Raw genomic sequence first — 25,198 nt, forward strand, 5'->3', positions numbered from 1 at the left:
TTTTATATATACTTCCAATATATGAAAAAATTAATATCAGAGATTAGAATATGTCTAGGTTTTGATATTCACCTAAACTTTTCTTAAGTAAATGTAAGTTTGATTAACATCATGGTAGACTTTGTAATTGTCGTTACAAAAATATCATTTTGGTTCAAGACCATGTACAAATTTAGTTAATTTGGTCTTTAATATGTGGGTGTCAAATTCAAATGAATTCTTTGGCGTGTTAGCTAAACATTTATAAAGGAACCTTTCCATTCAAGAACAAAAATAGATATTAAATTGACTATGAGATTTCGGATACCAAATTGATTAATTGAAGTGAAATTGAAGAAGTAATTTGATGTTATTTTTAGAAGAATAAGAAATATTGTTTTTACTCTCTTAAGTTGATCTTACAAATGTAGCTGAATAACTCAAGAATCATGGCAGTGGTTTAAATATGTGCTTATATAGATCTCAATCACGAGGTTATTAGTGGTGAAGGGGTGTTCATGTATGCTGTGATGTAGTGTTTGATATGTATCCATTTTATATTGAAACTTTTAACTACATTCTTTAACATTTATACTTTTCGCTATAGTATTGCATGAATGATGTGTTGTATTTGTGCTTCCTTTAAGAGGGTTGTTCCCCCTGGCCAACCGTGCATCCCATGTTGGTCGTGTTGGTCTTACTCAGATATCTCGTCAATGGCTGGACACATTGGACCGGTTTAGGGACCACTACCCCAACATCTCGTCTGGCTGCCAACAACATATTGCTACAATGTCTGCAAATCTCACCTAACCTCCTATCAACATGACAAGGAGAGACCTGCTACAAGCTATAAGTCAACTATGTATAGAGTACGATTCTACTAAATCCGCATGACACGGACAAAGCAGCCCCCGACAAACCCAGATGGTCGATCACGTTAACAGTACCTGCCAATAATTGCTTCATCTATCCTACCACTATAAATAGGGGAACCCCCATAACGAAGTATTCATTATTCTCTCATATCAATCTTGCTTTCTAGCCTTAGCTCTATTATATCTTGTCAATCTCATACTAACTTATCGTCAGAGCACCTTTTCAAATACCTCTACCGATAGGTCCAAGCTCAACACATACATCTCCAAGAAGACTCTTTACCCAATGCTCCAACCCAACTCACCCGACTTTTACAAGAAGACCTATTGCCTGACCTACCAGACTCATCCATAAAAGAACAGGGGTGGAGGTACTAATAGTTGGGTGGGGACTAGTGGTAAGGGTGGTTGGGCAAAGTAGAGGGACCAAGATCTGTTGTTTCAAAATATGTTTCAAACCAATGAGAGTAAAAGGAAAAATAGGGTTAAAGGTGAGCATACGGGCTCCATCTTGAGAAAGAAGCGTTGAAGAATCTATTTGTACGTGGTTACCAGATCACAACTGACCTCAATTTTCAGGAGATCACAACTTGATCATGAGCACATTTAATTTCTATGACCTTGGTCACAGTATGCTGGAACTGAAATATTATTCTTTTACTATAAAAATAACTAATCAGACAAAAAAAATCATACGTAAAATGATTAAGAAAAGAATAGAATTCAATGTTTTAGTAATGTACCTAATTACTTATGTACATGATTTGCCATATAATGAGACTAATACTTAATTGTTGTTATAAAAATAACAACACTCCTCTCTTTTTTGTCCATGACAAATAGAAACCCAGTTTGTGAATGGGTGAAGGGGTTGTGAATTGAAACTAAGGAGCAAAATGACTTTCGGTTTTAGATTTTCACCTACACTAAAATTGTGGCAGTAATTGAAATCACCAAATCCTTAATAACATGCTGCTGTGAAAAATGAATTTATAACCAACTGCTTTTCAAATAAAAATTTGTAAAAAACACTTTGCTGTCTTCACCTTCGAAAATTGCATCTAAATTATGAATCCTACCATTTGCCTACTTAGTATGACATAGTCTTGATGCTTCAAGACACTACATTATGAGCATTTTCAGGGTTGTCCTCGGTTACAGATTCTTGCAACAACCATTTTTACCCGAAAAAGGTCAGGATTACGATCCAAATCTCCAATTTGATTCAAAAGTTTATAAAACAGATATTTTAAAAATGTATATCCTATGGATATTCTGAGATAAAATTGCTAACAAACTTTACAAGAATTCCTTTACCTCACGGCGTAGTTGTGGAAGCAGAAGATATGAACCTCATGAGGAAGCTTGAGAGGGACCAAATGCATATCACACCAAGGAATTGTAAGACATTTAAAAGGGTACCCAGGGAGCTGTTTATAGCCATGTTGTGTGAGGTCATCTCAGCTCCTCTAACTGTAAATGATAATGCTGTCACCAATTGTGCTGCTCTGTTTAGTTGGTGCAGTCTATACACCTGTTAATAACAATTTATTAGTTTTTTTATAAGAATCACCAATTGTTAAAGCTGACAATAAAAAAAGGTAGGTGTATGCAGCCTTTCCCCCATAAATGGAGAAGTTGTTTCCTAATATATGAAATATTTTGTTGATCCATTTCAATAAATGAGAGGCTGATGAAATTAAAATGTAACAATTTATACAACCCAGATAATAAAAATGTTAACAATCGAGCATCCATTAGGTAAGACCATATAAAGTGAAGGGTGAATGGATAAATTAATTTTATTATATTTAGATAGTGTGTGACAAACGAGCTAGAACAAGATGGAATGGAACATAATATACTGGTTATATTCTATGTTATTTTAGTAATAAAATAGAACATGGCATTAAAAAGACATTTTGGTTCACTTAAAGGGGGAAACCAAAGAGAACAAAACACAACTAGTCTACTAATGTCATGTTCCTTTCTATTTCATTTTGTTCTGTCTGTCGGCCAAAAGTTAACTCACTGGTTTTAACCAGGAAGACAAAATAAAGGAAGTTAATCAACAAGAATTGTATTATCCTTACTTGAAAGATTAATGGAGTAGCAGGCCATGAAGGTGACTTCCGATATCTCGCATACTGCTCAAATGCAAATTGGACAACTATACCAACCAGGTATGGAGCAAGAGTTGCAGAAGCTGCCGGGCCAGTCCATGGCCAGACCAAACCCATAGTAACCATAGGAATTATAAGACTAAGCACCAGTGTAGCAACAGAAGAGACTCTTTGTCCCAATTGAGGGGGTAGAGTATCACTACTGCTGGTATTGGTATCCTGTTGTGTGGGCCTCCTTAAATGGTCCAGTAGAAACAGAAACACCGCAACACCGCAGTAGAAAATTGCTTCTGTGAAGAATAATATCAGGAAATCTGGAGATGAAGAAAGAAGACAGTTCAGAACAAAGGAGAGAAAGAAATGATGATAAAAAGATTTTTTGGTAAAGAATAAAAAAGAAGATTTAAAGCAAACAATTGAACATTCCAGTGTTTGAGGATATATCAACTCATAACTGACAATGTTGTAGCACGTAATTCACAAGAACCACACTAACTACAAGCTCTCTTCCCCGACACTCCACAACAATTTTAACTTCTAAATATATTTCGATTTTTGTAAATATGGTGTTAACTATTGATACAGAAATTGCAAAGATGGTAGAAAGGACACTGCGAGGAGGTAGGTGGAAACATTAGGCGTATTTCTGAAAATAATATTTATTTATGGTAAGAATATAGCCCCTAGTAGGACAAATAGGCAGACAGCTAGACTTTTGATTAGAGGTTAAAGGGAGAACTGCGAGGAGAATCGACATTGGCGCTTAGTATAGTTCAGTTTTGTCCAATTAGCCAATGATTCTAGCCATCTGTTTTATCAAGATGCGAAATCTCATGTCAACCAAGGAGCATCATATCCAGGTTCCAAACAACCAAAAGTTTCCCCTGGCGTTATCTCTTACTAATGGGTCCCAAATACGATCATTTCCCTTTTATCCACAGCTTCTTCATTATCATATGGCTAATCTTACCCACATTGATTCAAGGAGATGTAACAACTTCCATGAACTCATTCAAATGCAAGAAAACACTCCTCACAACAATTATGCAGAGATTGTAGAGCACAGACAAAGCAATATAGTACCAAATACATAAAACGAACAAAACCAAATACATACAATGAACAAACAGAGTCTTTCTTCTGAAGAAAAGTTACCTGTTAACAGAGAGTCCTCAAAAATGATAGAAAGTACTTTACGCAAATAGAGAGAAGGAAAAATGAATGAAGCAACAAGAACTGCAGGTCCCACAAACCACAATATGCTGTTTTGACTCCTCTTCGAATTAGATACAAGTATTTCACTTTCTTTTCTGTATGGACGGTTATAAAATGATATTAAACCTGGTTTTCCATCACTCCCTGATAAATCAAAATATGTGTTGGTAGCAGGAGAGATATCTTCAGCACTAGCATCGTGATTTTCAAGCAATAAATCAGCTGTTTCAAGCTCACTGTTTTGTGACTGATCCTCGGAGACAACAAAAAGAACATCATTCTGTTTTTGGAACCTTTGTGTTAACTTCGGGATTCCATGTATAAACTTAAACTGGCATGATTTGTCTAACAGTGACACAAATGCATAAACAAAGACATTGTTAATAAAGGACAAAGCCAGAGGAGTGCATATAAGTATTGGGAAAATTGCAGCTCACACATTCCAACAAGCCCACGTTCAGAATAGACCTTAAGGTTGGAAGGGTGCCAATGATCCCATCCCCAATGAACTTCAAACTTTGTGCAAATAAACACCCTCCATTAAGCAAACTGTTAAATATCTGATGTAAATGTCATGTGATTTGCACATCACATCAAACAAAAACAAAACAGAAAATTGGGGAAATTGGAAATTTGAATCTAATCTAAAATGCAGAATCCGTTCAATTTTCCAATCTCAAATAATGCCATAGTTAATGGAGGGTATTTTGTTATTTTCACACGAAGTGTGAAGTTCATGGGACATTTGCACCTTTTCAAATACTCAAGGTCTAATCCACACATAGGCCAAAATTGAAGGGTGTAGGATGCAATTTACCATAAAATATTTCCAACTTTTACAGCTGACAGATTTATTCAAGAAATACACCAAGAACTATTCATATCATATTCGCCATATCTTTAAAGAATGAAGAATAGGCAATCCAGTCAGAAATTAGTGCAGAATAAAATGTAGAATTTCATGCATTACCCAATAAATGAGCAAGCTACCTTTCGCATATATTTGTAGCTGAGCACCAGTTCGCTGGCTGACAAACAAATCTTGTGATAAGCTAAACTGAATATTAAATGAAAAGAAATTATCAAAGTTGAAGAGTAAATAACTCCATACTTAAAGATACAGTACTTAACACTAAATAATTTTAAATAGCAAGTCACCTAAATGCTTGTAGTGTACATTAAATATCTAGCAGAACCAGAAAAGCTTGAAGTAGAAAATGCAAAGATTTATAGATGTATTGCCTATCAACACATTACTTATCTAGCAGAACCCGAAAAGCTTGAAGTAGAAAATGCAAAGATTTGTAGATGTCTTGCCTATCAACACCAATTTGCACTGGCGGGGGATTTACATATACAATCATTAACTAACTTATAGCATGTATTATTTATATGTGAATTATTTGATAGTATACACCAACAAACCATAGAATATATTTTCATAAAAATGATGAATACCAAAATGAATATAGTTGCAATAAATTCTAGTACCCGTGAGATTCAGTTCTCTGAGCAAGTATCTTAAAACGAAATCCCACATATGTTTACTTGACGTTTTTAATAAAAGATTATTAATTGATCAAGTTATTGAAAGAACAACTAGTGGAATGCTTAAATCTATTTGATGATGTCTCAGGTAAAATGCATACACCCACTAAACAGATGGTTTAGCAATTTATAATTTATAGTGCCATGATGCCATCTATATCCAACACAAACCAAAAACCACCTTAAGAAACTTTAAATGAAAAGCGAGGGAGAATGGGAGACCAAGAAACAGAAAGGAGACTGAAAGTCAGTATTCTCCAAAAATCACGGTTATCGAACTCATCAAACTAATGACCAAGTTAGCTACGAAATAAATAACTACTGCACCTAGTTCCAGCACCAAAACCACCTGATAAGTTATAACTAATTCATCATCTGTCCTTTTAAAGAAAAGCATGCCATGCAAATTTAACTCAATACATTTGTTTAACATTTTAACATACCATTAGTTTACTTGGTAATTATGGACTTATGGCACTTTTAATGGAATAAATAACAAAAATATCATGCTCCTTATTTTGTACATCACTTGTATATTTTACAAAGATCATGATGTGAATTTATCTTTTTAAAAGATAGGTTGAGGAAAGATCCAACTGTCAAATTTATGTTCAACAATTTCTTTTTAGTTTTCTATCTTTCTTCTTCCCAATGCCAACGAATTATACAGTTGGTGTAATTGTTTAAATAAAATTTATTGGGGTAACAAGGCCATTAAAGAATAATGTTTTAGCATCAATCTTCAAAATGCCAAAGGGTGAGTAGAATATTAAGATTTTTCTAAACTCATTATCTGTCTTTTCAAGAATGCATTGCAGAATTATACATGCCTTCATTATTTGACCAGAAATGACTAAGTTGCCTTTTCTAAACAATGCATTGCAGTTCATTATCTGTCTTTTTAAGAACGCTGTCTTTTCAATAGTGCTTATTTTCAGAGCTCCAATTTTCCCAAAGCACCAATGGTGAAGCAAAACTCAGCAGCAATCCTATCCTGTCCTCTACCTAAGTCTACTACTAGCACGGAGGTTCTCCTGCTACTTAAAATGATGCATCATAATTTCACACATTAGAAATGTCCAATAAAACCATAGTAAGGAAGTCCATCTGAAGTTGCGAAAATATACAATATCAACATAGCGAAATAGTTTTTCAGGCATCAGCAGCAATCCTATCCTGTCCTACCTATTCATATCATATTTTTAATGATGATATTGGTGCAGAGTTTTTCACAAATAGTCTTCAGTAGACTCCCACATTATTTAGTCAAAATTAGTCTTAGGCATACAAGGAGGTATTCTACTTCCACCAAGTGAAGGCCAACCTGGACCCCTTATGTGAAAACATAAGCTTAACAATAGCAATTAAAAACTCAGCATAATCAACAAATACATAGAGATTTCTGTTATAACTGAAGTCCACGAGGTTAGCCCAACCCAGAACACTAATCCATTAGGTGTGAAAACATCATGATTTAAGTACCACAACGAGTTTTCATTATTTAGTCAATATAAAACCGACAACATTGTATGCCTTTTAAGAGCCGAGGTCCACAGCAACTTCACTCCATCGATACCTAGTGGTAGCCCTTTCCCCTTTAGCAACTTCACTCATCAATCAGTATTTAGTAAAACACCCGAGTGGCCAAGCTTATGTACCAATGGAGTCAATTAGATTGTTGTTTGAACGACTTATGGTGTAAAATTGCATGTCACATTGGTTTTTTGGTACTACCAAGGATATCCCCTTACCCTATAGATAAAGAACTAATCCCTTTCGGGGTGTGTGGATGTCACTCCTAACAAGTGTAGCTCCCAGAAATCAAACCATTACCTTTTAGTCTTTTTGGAATCTAGCGAGACCTTACACCACTAGACCAACGCCTTGTTGGTAATGTCACATTGGTTTGAGTGTTGATTTCATAGGAAAATTGAGACCATATATATGCAAAACCATAAAATTCGAGACCTATTTAATATGCAAATAGCAAATTCCTTTCTTTTCTGTTACCTCTATAACTTTTATATAACAGAATTTAGTTATGCAATTTTCATTCAATCCATAATATATACACATATCACAAGTGAAAATTAAGCAAAATAAACTAATTTTCCTTTTGTACAACAACGAATAAAAAAGAATTAATTAAACAAAGAAACGAAATGCGTATAATTTGGTTAAAATAAACGTACCCGAAGACCTCTGTGTTGGAAAGGGGAAGAAAGAGAAGTGACTAAACAAGAAAATGAAGGCCTAATTTTCGAAGCCATAAATATAAATATAAATATATTTATTTATAAGTATACGAGTGAAGCAACAATAGCGTAAAAAGATAGTAGCTATGGCTCAGAGTGAAAAATGACTCAACCAAATAAAAGAGGTAGAGAAAATAATACACGACACACTCATTTGGTGTTGAAATGTTAGTGTTGGTGAATTATTATATGGTTGTAGTGTTGATTTCTTTGGTGGAAAATAATGAAGATAGAAGGGTTGGTGAAATGAGACGGAGGAGGTCGGGTGAGGTTTGTGAGTCTGATAACGTTGAAGGAGTTGAGGAAATTTGGGTCTGTGGGTCTTATTCCACCCGTTTAGTTTATGGTGTGGATTTTCATGTTGCTTTGACCAACTTTTCCCAAAAAAAAATCTCACTTTACAATTTTTTATTTTGTAAATTTAGTTAACTTTAGAGATTCTTTTATTTAGAAAAGAGAATAAATATTTTCTCCACATAAATTATCTTATCGTAATAAGAAATAAGTTATCTCCTTTAGGCACTAAAATCATGATATGTATTCTATTTAAATTTTTATAAAAATATTTTTAAAAATTAAAAACAAATACACATATCATGACTTTAGTAGTTGAATGTATAAAGTAATTTAGGCAAAACTTATGGTGTCCAACTTATCTGCTGTTATTGAGTGCACCAGACATGAAAATATGCACATCCATCTTACAATATCCATCCAACATGTCGTATTCGCTCACAGACATTTACAACTAGCAAAATGGGTTGCCCGTAGACATAGTTATTAAAGAAATTGAAAACCAAATATGTAAATATATATGCATTTTGTCAAATGTGAGAAAATACTATCACTTCCTTATTATATATGCTTTTGTATATTATATTTATATATATATATTTTTGTACTTTGTAGGCAAAATATGTATTATATATATGCATTTCGTATTTTGTATATCATGTTTATATGATTGTTTATTATGGTAAATACATTCGTATATTTGTGTGCAAATTATGTACTATTTATTTTGTATGACCATTGTATATACATTTATATATTTGTATATATATGTATATAAATTTTATTTAGGGCGGGCATATCATTATGTTTCATGCCCTAATTGTATGGGTACGAGTAGAACGATCCTAATTGTCAAAACTAGTTGAAAGAGATAACTTATCTCATAGTATAATAACCTATTTTATTCTCTTTTAAAAAATTTAGTTAACTTCAAAGCTAAATCTTTTCACTTGCATAATATTACACTCATTTTTTAATTTGTGCTCAAATCTAGCATATTTATCAACAAAGCGTTGATATAGTGGTGTAAGGCTCCATTAAGAATGACAATGAGTTTGGTTGGATACCCATAAATTAAAAACATTAAAAATAATTTTTAGTAATTTATGTAAATGTGTATTTATTTATTATAATCTTATATGTTATTTAGGTAATCAGCAAGAGAAAAAATTATAAAAAATATTTTAAAGTTTTAAACACATTTTAAATTGACAATTTCAACATTATGATGTAAAATTGATTTAATAAGAATTGTTCAACCAACATAATATTATATTACAAATATCAATTAACAATATAATATCACATCATTACTTAACAATGTAACATTAATATTTAACAACATATCAATTATATTTACAAATTAACAATATAATATTATGGATGAATAATATATATATATATATATATAGGATCCACATGTTCCACATCTTAGCCACCAATTCTAGGGAAATCTGATGATATAGATCTATTCATTAATTCAAACCATTGGATTTCCTTTAAACTTACTCTTGGAGTAAGTGGATCTCCTACATATATAGGAAGGAATAGCGGGTTCGGGTACTCATGGGCCTAAGTACCTCATTACCTGGACCCATCCAACAGAGGGTCTTAAAATCTCGGGTCTCATTACCTATGGGTCAAAAAACACGGACCCAGACCTGACCCATTGCGGATATTTTTTGTGGGTACCCAGGATCCAGGTACCCATTGCCATCCCTAGCCCCACTAATCCCCAAGGTCGATGATTCGATTCTTGGGAGCGACGCTTGTTGAGAGGGACAGCCGTGAATCCTGAAAGGGATTAGTTCCTTATCCAAAAAGGCGAGGGGATGAAAAGTTCATCAAACCCCCTTATACTTTATGTGTTTTGCAAGTAGACACCATAAACTATTTTTTCTTCCTAATTACTCCTTAAACTTTAACTATTGATGAAATTAGCCCTACATATATACAATTTTAAATTACTAATAATGAAATTGGAATAAATACATACTTATTTAAAATTTCATAAAAATACCTTTCTTGTGGAAAAATTACAATGTCCACGAATGACTATTGTAAAAGTTCATAAAAATATTTAAAAGAAAAAAGACCATTGCCTAAATTAAGTAAACAACAATGGAGGATAGTCTTTATATAAACTGCATATTTTATCTTGGGCTTAAGTTTATGGGTGCCTTTAAAATATTTTTACACCCTTACTCTATCTCTATGGGGTTGTATCTCTCTAGTGTGGTTTGTGCTATAGGATCTTTTGATAGAATTAGTGTAAATAATATAATGCACTAGTTCAATTTGTTAGTAATTTGAAATTGTATGTATGTAGGGGCCCATTTCACCAATAGTTAAAGTTTAAGGAGTAATTAGGAAGAAAAAAATAGTTTATGGTGTCTACTTGTAAAACACATAAAGTTTAAGGGGGGTTTTGTGAACTTTTCCCTTAAATTTAAGTTAATTGGTAAGTTTGATATTTTATCTCATTGGTGTACATTAAAAAACGTATGTTTTGCCATCTTTAATACAAACTTATATTTTTGGGTAAGTTTAAATGTGAAATAGAGCATACATTAGAAAAACATTGTTAAACTTGATATTTATCTTGTTTTAAAATTTATATCCACATCTTTAAATTCTGGTGATGGCTTGTTTTCTTATTATTTGATTGATTATTGTCAAATTATGAATAAAATTATATTGACGAGTTTATAAAGAAAGTGGGTAAAAATAGAGGGGTATTAAATGAAATATAACCAAATTTCATAGAAGTCATAAATGATTTCTTTTTTATAAAATGAAAAAATAAAACTCTAAAATTTGAATAATACTTAAAAATATAAAAATATATGTTTACTTTTATTTATGTAGAAAAATGATTTAACAATCTTCATCTAAGGAAAACAATATAGTAAATTTACAAATTTTGTACTTAAGCTCACTTTGGTGAAACCCTCATCTTTGGCAAATTTCCTTTCAATAGAGCTGAAAATGTGGTGGTCATTGACTTCGGGTTAGTGTCTAAAGGGTTAAGGCTTCTAGTTAGGGAGGTTGTGGTGGTGCAAGGTGCCTAGCAATAGCGGTTAAAGGTGTGAGATTACGGAATTTTTTTTGTACTACCAAGGTTATCACCTTATCCTCAAGAGTAAGGAAGTAATTCCTTTCAACATACATGATTGTCTCTTATAATAACTGTCATTATCAGGAATCGAATCATTGACCTTTTGTTCATACTGGTTATCTAGTGAAGTCTTACACCACTAAACCATTGCACTGTTTAGTGAAGTTTGCCTATTTGATTTAGTTAGATGGCATAGTTTTTAACTCACAAATTTATTTGGTCAAAATGTTGGTGCATGGAGAGCCACAACAAGGCAATCAACTACTTGATTAGTGTAAAGTAAACTGGAGCAAAAAGTAAAGAAGAACTCCAATATATGTGTTTGTGTTTCTAGGTTAGCATTTGTGGTATGAAGAGAGAAGAAGAATGACTTCTTTTTTTTTTGTGACTTTTTTGTTGATCTAGTTTTTGGGAATTTGAAGAAATGGTGTGGAGTGTTAAGAATGAAGAAACAAGCTAAGGAAATGGAGAAGCCAACACAATCACTGATCCACACTATGACTAACCCATTTAGTTTTTATTTTCATCATTTTCGTTTCTTTCCTTTTTTGGTTATCCGTTTTCTGTTAGTTAGTTTTTTTCTGTTTCATAAGTTTCCCTTTTTAGTTGTTTCTAGTTTTAGTATAAAAGTAGTTTTGCTTTAGTTGTAAACTCAATCAATCTCTTTTCTTTTTCAATCAATACAAGTTTCTTATTCATTTCATTGATTCCCTGAGGTATTCACTTTCTTTGTATTGCGTCCATGAAGGATTCCTTTTTCTTTTACATGGTATCAGAGCACCCTCTATGAGGGTGTCTATGTTGCGCCATCTCTTTACATTTCCAGTCTTCCATTCATCTCAAAACCTTGTTCTTTTTAATCTTTGGCAAATCTACTTTTTCATATTATGGTAAACCAAATCATTAACCATTTACTAGCCTCTTCATACACCCAATGAAAACCCAAGCACAGTTCTCGTCTCTTATCTCTTGATGGAGACAACTACCACTCATGGTCAAGATCCATGACAATGGCTCTAGAAACAAAGAATAAATTTGAGTTCATTGATGGCACCTTGACAAGACCTTCCATTCATGATGCAAATTTTTCTGCCTGGAATCGATGTAATAAGCTTGTGCTTTCTTGGCTAACATAATCAATTGAACCAACAATTGTTCAAAGTGTCCTATGGATGGATAATGCCCAAGTAATATGGGAGGATTTACGTGAAAGATTCCATGAGAGAGATATGTTCAAGATTTTAGAATTGACTACACAAACCCACTCCATCAAGCAAGGTAACTTAATTGTTGGAGCTTATTTCTCCAAGATTAAAGATCTATGGCAACAATTAGATTATTACATACCCATCCCATCTTTCTCACCTAATTGCACTATGGAGTAATTGTAAAAAATTATAGGGAAAATGACTACGTGATCTATTTCTTGAGAGGGTTGAATGAACTGAAGATGCAAGCATGCATGAATGAGAGATGGAAGATGCAAACATGCATCACATATGTTTTGATGAAGACAAAGGACACACATAGTTTGATGAAGACAAAAGATTGATAAACACAAAGGATCCATAACATGGTTAATGTTCAAGGACAAGCTTGAGAGGATGTGAAAATCCATAAACAACAAGTATCAACTATAAAGTCAAGACTCAAGTTCACACACGACAAAACATTCAAAAGAAGATCTAGGGGTTAATTATTTTTATATCTTTATTAGGTCTTAAGATGCTTGCTTAGTAAGAGTCTAGGCTAGGATGAACCCCAATGAAAGTCTCACAAGATAAAATCAATCATATCTAAAATGAGACTTACATGCATACATACATGATTTACGTGCACATACATACATACATGATCATATGTTTTGAATGCATTTAAAAAGTGTTTTAAATCATACATCATTCAAAGGCATGCATCATTAGTTTATAAATCATGTAGGAAGTTCATTCATCATTTGAAATATATTTTAGAAAACTATTAATCAATTAACATATTTGTTAATCGATTAATCATTGAATTCCTTGGGAACACGTTAATCGATTAAATGAGGAGTTAATCAATTAAGGTGGTTATTACTTCTGTTTTCTGTTATTTTCAAGAAACCCGTTAATCGATTAAGGTTAAGTATAATCGATTAACTTCAGTTAAAAACTTAATAGTATTTTAACCCAAGTTTTTCATATTGCTTAAAAATGAATTGAGAGAGATGAACTTTGATTCATAGAGGGATAACACATTTTTGAAACAAAGAGTTTTACACATTATTCAGGAACTCTTAAGCTCAAACTTTCATATCTTTAGAAAGATCTTCTAAGTGTTCTTTTGAGAAAAGAAAAGGGTGAATCTTTACAAGATACTCGTTGAGCTTTTATTGTCAAATCTTTGTGAAAAAGAAACCTTGCATCTCACGCATTCTATTCTATAATTGTGAGATCTTTTAGAAGGGTTCTTAGATTCTAAGAAGAGTGTAAAATGTGCACATATTAGGTGCATACGTAACTTGAATAAAATTGTTAGACTAAGGCATTGACACATTCTCTTGGTGTGTTGTATCACCATAGAAGGAGAATAGGTTTGGGAAAACCCTAACTGCAGTTAGGTAAGTGTCTTCATGAGAAGCAAGAGGTCTTGGTATTGAGCAATACTTAGGTTGGGGCTAGAGTCGTGAACGGTGTGATATCCTATTAGACGAGCTTAGTAGTCAAACCGAAGTGGGGGCTTAACGGTTCCAAGAAAGGAGCATCTTGCGCCTTGTATTGGAAGTGTGTTTGTAAAGAACATTGATTTTCCATAGTGAAGAAAAATTTCTCAAGATCAAAAGGAGAAGCCTGGATGTAATTTGCAAGCGGACCCGCAAACAAACCAGGATAAAAGCCGAGTCTCATTCTTCTTTTCCCTTATCTTTGGACATTTCTGTATTACTTGATTTACTTAACTTGATATGCATATAATTCTTTGATAATTGCATATTCTAGATTGTGCATTTATTTTTCTTATTTGTTTGTGATATATCAAAGAAAAATGTTAATTTTAGATCTTGAAAAGAAGATATGTGAATTACAAAATTCATTGATATGCGGAAAATTGAAAATGAAACCTTAGATGCTAAACTTTCTAACCCTTCATGTGATTGTACTCCAAATTTAGATGTGACATCTATTTGTGAAATTTGCATTTGCATGAAAAGTTAACACAATGTCGTAAATGATAAACTTGCTAGTTTCACATCTAGTTATAAAAATTCAAACAACTTACTTGCTACATGTAAAAATGATGGGATTAAATCTAGTTTGGAATATATGCATGCAAATAACAAATTTCATAAGAAACAAGTAAATGTTGTAAAAATTTCACATCTTGAATCCCCTACTTTTTTCTATTGTGGATTGTATGGTCATACCTTGAATGCATGTAGTGTTAGAATACAAGATGTTCCGAATGGAAATTGTATGTGGATTACTAAGAAACAATATCCCCAAACTACTAACATCAAGGGACCCAAGCTTAGTTGGGTATCCAAGAAAAGCAAGTAATTGTGTTTTGTAGGTGGGCCTAAGGACATATGGACTTCAAATTTCATATGGACATCAAATGTTCTAGGCACATAAGAAGGTGAGAAGATCAAACTTCTTTGACTTGTCACCAAAGGAAAGGATACAATGACACTTATGAGCAACTTGTCATCATAAATGCTTGAAGATAGGAAGTATTGTGCAACAAAGGTAAAACAAGGTATCTCTTCTTAACTACAAGTATTACATACTTTAAGTGTCATAAATATATTCAATAATGAAATCTTAGCAAGGCCATAAATTCAAGAATCATGAATTCCCCATAAATCATTCTTAGGCCTAATGCTTTTGTATGTTACATTTACAATACTTTTAAATACAAACATGATATTATTAAACTAGTATAAGAATCTTTCAATCATGTGTTGATTATTAAGTAAATGTAGAAATACCATCTAGGATTTTCTAATCATGTTGAAGCACAACAAGTTAAATCTTATATTAATGTAAATCAACCAAAACTATTTTTTGGAAAGCCTATGCAAATTTAATGCTTGATTAAGCCATCTCCAAAAGAGAAGAGGAAAGGTATGCTTACTATGTTGTAGGTATTCATGAGGATAAACACTTCAAGAATTGATATACTATTCAAGAAAAGGACAAGAATCAAGAAATGAAGAAAGGCAAAAGAAAACATCAAATATGGCAAACTTCAAACATCTTGATAAAGATGAGGTAAAACATGTGAGGTAACCAATATCGTGATAAATTCTGCTCTATAATGTCTAATCACATGTTTTGTCCAATATATTACCAAAGTGGTTGAATGCATGCTAGATTTCTAGATAATCCTAAAAGCTCAATTATCGCCATAATATGCATGTATTCTTAATTGTAAAATGCATTCTTGATTGTATATGGGGTCCTATCTCTATTACCTCTACTATTGGTCATAAATATTTTCTCACTGTTGTTGATGACAAAACTAGATTTACATGAATATTTTTTATGAAATTGAAATCAGAAACTAGTCAATTAATTAGACACTTTGTTCAGCATGCTGAAACTCAGTTCAGTAAAAGAATCAAAATCATAATTAATGACAATGGTAAGGAATTTGATATTAAAGAATTCTATCTTAGTATGGGTATCACACATCAAACTACTTGTGTTGAAACCCCTCAACTATTGCAATTATGAGTTTTACAAACACACTTCCAATTACAAAATCAGAAAAACTAAGCCGATCTTTACTTAGCCCCTATGAGCTTGACAACCTAGGTTTGACCTAACTAAATCACCTACTAGGATCTCCTATCCTTTCGCGATCAGCCCCAGCCTTGGTATCACTTGAACTAAGACCTCTTAGCCTCTGAGAAGATTACCAAGATCTCTCTCGTAGTGAAACATTTCACAAAGAGATCAACTTCCTTGTTCAAATAGAATATATTAAGTTGACTTGAGTACTTAATACCCGAATTCAACAATTGAAAACTCAATCTAAAACATAAAGCAGAAAATCCACAAGATCCTAATTCTTAATGAATTAATGCATTAGGTTTTCAAAAAATGATTCACACTCTTTTTAGAAAAAGATTTTCCTCACAAATCTCTCAAAGAAATCAAGAATAATATGCAAGAAATTGATGCATAGAAAACTAGAGCCTAGATGCAATGATATTAATCTCAAAGCCTAAATCAGAATGCTTTCACTCCCTAGGTTTTCTAAATGCACTTTCTCACTGTAAAACAATCTATGAAAATGTATGCTCTCTAACAATTTTTCAAAATATGCAAGTTATGCCACATTGGCAAGAAATACAGAATTTATACTAAACCACTGATATCAATAAGTTATCCTTCCATTTAATCGATTAACGGACTGTTAAAAATTAGTTTTCAGTTATGTCTTAATCGATTATATGGTGTCATAATCGATTAACATGCTAATAACATCATAGTAGTTAGTAACAGAATTCTAGATAATCGATTACACTAACTACTTAATCGATTAAACTTAATTTAAAATGTTTTTCTTTGACATAAGGAATGTATGGTAAACTACCTATATGATATGCATATGCTTTACATAGCTTTCAAAATATATTACCTTTAATGCATGAAACTATGTATATGTATGCATGAGTCTATTCATCATAAGGTATCTAAATGATATGTCTCAATTTTAATCTTATTTTATATTAGTTCTTGTGAGACTTTCCATCTAAGTTTATCTAACCTAGACTCAAACTAAGTCACACATCTTAAGACTTCCAATTACAAGTATATATAATAAAGTCCGGAATCTATAGATGCAACCTATGAGTCTTCGACACATTGTTTGTTATACGATCTTCAAGCTTTCTTGTATGTGCGTTTGCTTCATCAAAACTTCGGTTATCCGTAAATGTGCAGGTCTTGACTCCTTGCACTCTCAATCTCTCCCTTTTTGATGATGACAAACACTTCACCAATTTTTGTTTCATAAGCTTGATGATGATCAACATGTGTTTGTTTAGGTTGGTTATATGTCAAAGTTGCGATGCTCCCCCTTTCTTTGTTCTCCCCCTCAACCAAGCTATGAGGTGAAATACACACTAGCAAGTAGCAAACTTACATACGAAAGCTCATCAACCTGAAACACATCAAACGACAAAAACAACCTTTCTCCCTACTTTGACATTATCAAAAAGTATAGACAATTAAGTGATAATAATTGGTCAAAAGTTAGAAGAGATATAAAATTTGAGGTAAATAACTATAATTAATCAAAAAGTACAGGCTTTGATTTGATTAATGAGTTTTTAGAAAATTGAACAAATGCACAAAATCTCTGCATTTAATTGATTATCAAGGGCACTTAATCGATTAAATTAACAAAAACAGAATATGAACAAGGTTTATATGATACATCCAACATGTAAATATTCAATCAGTTATGGAATGATTTGTGAAGAAGATTTGGCTCCTGACCTTGGCACGGTTTTGATGAAGACACCAACATCATATAAAAGAAGAAAAGGAAGAATACTTTTGAAGACAATAAAGACAAAACTTCAAGAAATTAGAATATAAGTATTTAGGTACTTCTATCAATATACTCTAATTTATACACTTAGTAGTATTACTCAAAAGTATTTGAAAAGAAAATTGATAAACACAAAGTATAAATGAAAACGATTTTCAAAAAGACCGTGTAACAGGTTACTAGATCTAAGTAACAGGTTACCAGAACTAAGTAAAAAGTTACATGAGTGAGAAACGAGTTATCCAACAAAAATTGATCAGGGTAATTGATTACACCATGTGGGTAACCGATTACACAACACGGTAAATAATCACTCAGTTGGACAAACTTGTTGGGTAAACGATTACTGTGAGCTGTTACACCAGTTTTTCAGATTCAAACCACACAACTTTCAACCAAAATGAATCCTACCTTTTCATAGAGGTATTCTGGTTGATTGGAAAGTCTATATAAAGATTTTGAAACTCATTTGAAAAAAATAAGAGTACGCACAATTTCATAACATAACTCAGTTTGAAATCACTCACTAAAACTACAATTTTATGAAATACTTGTTCTACATTTGGTGCAACATGTTCTTAACTTTCAGAACTTGATTTGCAAAGTAGCCTTAAGTGTTATTTCAAGTTATTCAAACCTTGTGAGCATTAGTACTAAAGTATATATTGAGTTATTGGATTGCAAGAGTTTATAACTTCAAAATCTTGTAAAGGCAATCCTTTGCCATTGTTAAACATATTCTTCATTCAAAGTTGTGAATTACTTTCTTTCACAGGGTGTGATAAGAAAGGGGATAGAGTCACTTGGAAAGGGTGTTTTCCAAAGAGTGATATAAGTGTTAGAGAGTGAGTAAGGTATAAGGGAATCTCGGGGTGAGTAATTGTAATTACTACTCTTAATATCTAGTGAAGAAATCTCTTGTGTTGCAAGAGTACTGAACATAGCCTTTGGTGGACAACAAGGTGAACCATTATAAAAACATTTGTGCACTCTCTTCTCTTTATCTCCTTACATTTACTTGATTATTTCTACATATTACTTTCTGCTGCTATTAACTCTTAAATTGTACAGAAAAATCAGTCATAGTTTTAAACAACTAATTCACCCCCCTTCTTAGTTGTCATCTCAGTCTTACAATTGGCACCATAGCTTCTTTTTTTGATTAAAATATTCTCAAAACTGATCATGTTTCGAAGATGGCCGTAATATCATTTCTTGGAGAAGGTTCCAACATCAACCATCCTCCAAGCTTCTTGGAGAATACTATGACTTCTGGAAGATCAAAATGAGAATCTTCATAGAGTCTCAAGATCTAGACATTTGGAGTGTAATTGAGGAAGGATCCTATGAACCCTTCACAATTATCAATAGTGTGAGGAAAGTGAAGTCGAAATCTTCATGGAATGATGAAGACAAGAAGAAAGTGCAATATGATCTGAAATTAAAAAATATCCTCACTTCTACACTCGGTATTGATGAATTTTTTAGAGTATGAACCTGCAAATCTGCTAAAGACATATGGAATTCTCTAGAGACCACTCACGAAGGAACCGATGAGGTAAAAAGGTTGAGACTAAATACTCTTTCCCAGGAATACAAAATGTTTCGTATGAAGCTTGGAGAGAAAATACTTGATTTATAAAAGAGATTTACTCACCTTATAAATCATCTCATTGCACTTGGAAAAACTTTATCAAATAGTGACTTGAACCTAAAAGTTCTAAGATCACTTACCAGAACATGGGAACCAAATGTTATAGCCATTTCTGAAAAGAAAAGTTTATCAAAAATGTCATTGGCTGCTTTGTTTGGTAAATTGCAGGACCATGAACTAGAACTCAGTCAGCTTGAACAACATGAAGAGCAAGAAAAGAAGAAGAATATCTCTCTCAAGGCAAAAGTGGATAGATATGATTCACCAGGAGATGAATCTGAAAAAGAAGAGATGAAAGATATGAGTTTGTTCGTAAAGAAGTTCAACAAGTTCCTTAAAAGGAATAAAGGCGCTAAAACTAGACAAATGAAGAAATTTACCAAGAGCAATGACACTTCCACTTCAAACCAAAACTTTACATGCTTCAAATGTGGCAAGCCTGGTCATATAAAAATGGACTGTCCAAATCTAAAGAAGAATACCTTCAAGAGTAAGAATGAAATGAAGACTAGACGAAGAGCTTACATTGCTTGAGAAGATAAGGATACTAGTTCTGCCTCTGAACCAGAAAATGAAGAACAAGCACATCTCTCTCTCATAGCATCTCATCACTCAGATGATGATGAGGTAAATGAATCTGACCTATTTTCTTCTTCTAAATTGCAAATTGCATTTAATGATTTACATGATGAATATGTCAAACTCACCAAACTATTTTTAAAACAAAAAAAATGAGTTAGAATTATTTAGAAATAAACCATCATCTTCTTCATGTCAAAACTGCATTATTCTTGAAAAGAAAGTTTCAACATTAAGTCTTGAACTTACTAAAAACAAGAGTAGCAAAAAAATGGACAAAATTATCAAGGTTCAGAGAAACAGCCAAGTTTCTAAGAAACAAAATGTCTTAACAAAGATAAACTTTCAAAAACAACGTATCCCTGCAACTAATGTTAGTAATAACAAATCTAGTATACATAAGCATCATCCCATATGCATTTACTGTAAGAACCATGGGCTTACACCAAACACTTGAATGATTAGAAAACATGGTGTACGCATAGGTCATTATAAATGGGTTGAGAAAGATGTTAACCATGTAAGACCCAAAGAAAAATGGGTACCTAGTATTACTTAACCTATTTGTAGGAAAATTTCAGAGCCGCCTGCAATTTATGGTACTTGGACAGTAGCTGCTCAAAGCAAGTGACAAGCGACAAACATAAGTTCTTTGTCCTTACTCCAAGGGACAAATGCTATGTCACATATGGTGATAACAACAAATGAAAAATACTTGGAGTTGGTAGAATCGGTAAGCCACCTTCAACAACTATAGAAGGAGTTTTATATGTCGAAGGACTCAAGCACAACTTGTTGAGCATAAGTCAACTATGCGACAAAGGATTTCATGTGGCATTCTACCTAGATAAATGCATCATCGAAAGTAAGGATTCTAATAACTCTAAACTAATTGGTAAGAGAATAAATAATATTTATATGATTGACATAGATTCTTATTTACCAATAAAATGTTTAGTTTCTAATAANTCTAATAATAACAATGAGTCATGACTTTGGCATAGGAGAATTGCTCATATTCATATGGATCATTTGAATAAACTGATTAAGAAAGATTTAGTTGTTGGTTTACCCAAAATGAAGTTTGTTAAAGACAAACTATGTAGTGCTTGTCAAATGGGTAAACAAACAAAGACTTCTTTCAAACCTAAGCATATGATTTCTTCCGATAGACCATTGCAGTTACTACACATGGACTTATTTGGCCCCTCAAGGACAAAGAGTTATGGTGGTAATTACTATGCTATTGTTGTAGACGATTTCTCAAGATATACTTGGACTATATTCTTAGTTCATAAGAATGAGGTATTCAACGCCTTTAGCAAATATGCTAACAGAGTTCAAAATGAAAAATCTCTGAAAATCACTCCTATAAGATGTGATCATGGAGGAGAATTTCAAAATGCTTCTTTTGAAGAATTCTGTGATGATCTAGGTATCAATCACAATGTTTCTGCTCTTAGAACACCACAACAAAATGGTGTTGTAGAGAGAAAGAATAAGTCGTTACAAGAACTTGCTCGTACAATGTTGAATGAAACTAATCTCCCAAAATATTTCTGGGCTGATGCAGTTAGTACGACTTGCTATGTTTCTAACAGAGTTCTTATAAGACCAATTCTCAAGAAAACCCCCTATGAACTCAAGAAAACCCCATATGAACTCTTTAAGGGTAGAAAACCAAACATTTCTCATTTGCATGTATTTGGTTGTAAATGTTTTGTGTTAAATAATGGTAAAGATAACTTAGGCAAGTTTGATGCAAAAGCTGATGAATAAATTTTCCTAGGCTACTCTCTTATGAGTAAAGCTTATAGAATTTTCAATAAAAGAACTTTAGCCATGGAAGAATATGTTCATGTATCTTTTGATGAAACCAATCCTACAATAAAGGATGGGTTAACTCTTGATGAAGAGGACTTGCCAAGTTCCCTTTTAAAGGAGGATTCTTTTACCAATGCAACAACCAATATTGAGCACTTGAAAATGGATGATGTTCTATCCTCTTAGAAGAGCATATTCATTCTGATTTACCCAAAGAATGGAGAACTCATCGAGACCATCCTATTGACAATATCATTGGCGACATAAGCAACAGTGTCACTACTCGTTTAAAGCTAAATGATGCTTGTTTGAACATGACCTTCGTCTCTCAAATAGAACCTTCCAAGATTGATGATGCAATCTAGGATGAATACTGGATTCTTGTTATGCAAGAATAATTGAACCAATTTGAGAGAAATGAAGTTTGGGAACTTGTTCCTAGACCAGATAATAGACATGTCATAGGAACTCGTTGGGTATTCCGTAATAAATCAGATGAAAATGAAATTATTGTTAGAAATAAAGCTAGACTACTAGCACAAGGATACAATCAGGAAGAAGGTATAGATTTTGATGAGACCTTCGCTCCTGTTGCTAGACCTGAAGCTATTCGGTTGCTACTTGCATATGCATGTTCTTTAAATTTTCAATTATATCAAATGGACGTAAAGAGTGCATTTCTTAATGGTTATATACAAGAGGAAGTGTTTGTAGAACAACCTCCAGGTTTTGAAGACTACAAGTATCCTTCTCATGTCTATAAACTAAAGAAAGCTCTCTATGGCTTAAAGCATGATGAGGAAGCTAAATTACTTCCTTGGATTAAAAAATCAAACAACTCAATGATGGTATTTTTATGAGTCAATCCAAATACTACAAAGACTTGCTGAAAAGATTTGAAATGGATGACTGCAAGCCAATTGCCATTCCTATGGGTTATGGCACATACATTGATATAGATGAAGCCGAAAAATGCATTGATATATCAAAGTATTGATGTATGATCGGTTCCCTACTTTATTTAACTTCAAGTAGACATGATATAATGTTTAGTGTCTGCTTGTGTGCTCGGTATCAATCTAAACCAAAAGAGCCACATTTAGTTGTTGTCAAAAGAATCATTAAATACCTAAAAGGTACAACTGACGTTGGATTATGGTATCCAAAAGGAAGTATATGTGATTTGGTTGGATATTCAGATTCAGATTTTGCTGGATGCAAAACTGAGAGAAAAAGTACAAGCGGTACTTGTCATATATTAGGTAATGCATTGGTCTCATGGTTATGCAAGAAACAAGCTTGTGTTGCTCTAAGTACTACTGAGGCAAAATACATAGTGAGGAGTAGTTGTTGTGCCCAAGTGTTGTAGCTTAAACAACAATTGCAAGATTATGGCTTGGACTTAGGCTGCATACCTTTAAATTGTGACAATACTAGTGCTATAAATCTCACAAAGAATCCAGTAATGCATTGTAGAACCAAACACATACATAAAAAGACATCATTTCCTTAGGGACCATGTCCAAAAGAAAGATGTATCTATAGAATTTGTTGATACTTTTGACCAACTAGCAGATATATTCACTAAACCCTTGGCAAAAGAACCTTTCTATAAAATTAGATGTGAATTAGGCATACTTGTCTTAAATGCTTATTCTTGATTATATGTGTACTTCATTATGCTTATAATATGCTTACTTGTACTTAAAATTACTTTATTCTTTTCAAAATTTTCAAATTATTGGATATGTAATCGATTACAAATGTTCAGTAACCGATTACCAAGCATCAGGTATGCCTGAAAATTCAAAATTCTGGGTTTAGTAACCGATTACTCTAGAGAGTAACCGATTACTTCATTTAGCAGGAGGCCTCAATAATTGATTAACCACCTGTGTAATCGATTACCTAAGGTGTTTGTTTGAAATCTGGGAATTATTTTATGTTGAGTAACCGATTACTCACTTTGTGTAACCGATTACTCACTTTGTGTAATCGATGACTCTGAGCTTTATTTACGTTTCCCTTCTCATTTTTCAAACACTTTTTCTCCTTCTCAAACCCTCTTTTTCGTGTTTAACATAGAGTTTTCCTAAAAACCTCATTTTTGATCCGATTTGTGTGATTTTTGAGTTGTGTATATCAAATTTTCAATTCTAAATACTTCTATACCATAGATTTTGTGTTTAGTGACCCCAATCAAAAATCCCCAAATCTCTCAAAACTCAAAACCTAACCTTTCAGAAACCGCAAATTCATGGCGTCATCATCAAGAGCTAAGAAGCAATGTACCGTTGTGTCCTAAAGAAAGGAAGGATCTTCACCTTCTGAGGCTAATCCTTTGGACTTGGCACATCTTCTTGCAAATGATGTTCAACACAAAATATTCTTAGAGCATTCTCTTGGACGCTCCATTTTCGCTCCTAAGTATGGTAATGTCAGTAACTTTGAGTTTGAAGATTTTTATTTCCCTATTCTTGTAGAGCAACAATATCTGTTTGGTTTATGTGAGGAATCAAAAGCCTATTATCCTGAACTTGTTAAAGTGTTTTATTGTTAGATGAACTTTAGGAAAAATCTTCTTACATCCTATAATAAAGGAAAAGAAATTGTTCTTGACTTTAAGACATTTAGTTCAATTTGCTGTAACATACGTTTTTAAGGTAGCATTAAAGATTTCGGTCTGGCATGTGATTGGGTGTTGAAAGAATTTTTTGTCGAGAGGTTTAATTTTTCCCCTTCTCAACAAATCGCCCCTCTCAAGGTGCCAATTTGTTGAAATGTTATTACTCTCATTTTTGGTGTGTTCTTTTTATTTGATTAAGTAAGTGAACTCGATTTTATTCTTTGTTCGCCGTTTCGGCTTTGTTGAAATAAATTCCAACGCCGGTATAATGGTTTCAAGAATATTCCAGTTACAACTTACTTCTTAATAATCATGTGAATGAGTTATTCCTTCTTTGCCCCATCTCGGCTTTGTTAGAATAAATTCTAATGCCGGTACAATGGTATCGAAGCAATCCCATATTACATAACTATTAAGTACCTTTGAATACCATCTCGGTTTTGTGGAATAAATTCCAACACCGGTTTAATGGTATTCTAATGTACAAAAGTGATGAATAGTTAGTTGTTAGAAACAAATAAATAAATAAAGAACAAAAGAATAATAAATTTAAGTGACCTTTATT

General features: G+C 32.9%; 1 protein-coding gene across 2 annotated transcripts; it reads right to left on the bottom strand.

Annotated features, from left to right (window-relative positions):
* Positions 1,902 to 8,285, bottom strand: LOC109343384. Of its 2 annotated transcripts, none has more exons than XM_019581628.1 (5): positions 7,936 to 8,285; positions 5,185 to 5,252; positions 4,136 to 4,545; positions 2,951 to 3,294; positions 1,902 to 2,391 (listed from the first exon to the last, which is right to left on the bottom strand). In XM_019581628.1, the coding sequence occupies exons 1-5, from the start codon at positions 8,011 to 8,013 to the stop codon at positions 2,176 to 2,178; spliced, it is 1,116 nt and encodes a 371-aa protein (XP_019437173.1). In that variant the 5' UTR covers positions 8,014 to 8,285; the 3' UTR covers positions 1,902 to 2,175. The 2 variants fall into 2 exon arrangements, with proteins under 2 accessions (XP_019437173.1, XP_019437174.1); XM_019581629.1 differs by having other exon boundaries at positions 4,136 to 4,540; positions 5,186 to 5,252; positions 7,936 to 8,284.

The sequence above is a fragment of the Lupinus angustifolius genome, chromosome LG03, assembly GCF_001865875.1.
Source record: "Lupinus angustifolius cultivar Tanjil chromosome LG03, LupAngTanjil_v1.0, whole genome shotgun sequence".
Classification (NCBI taxonomy): Eukaryota; Viridiplantae; Streptophyta; class Magnoliopsida; order Fabales; family Fabaceae; genus Lupinus; species Lupinus angustifolius.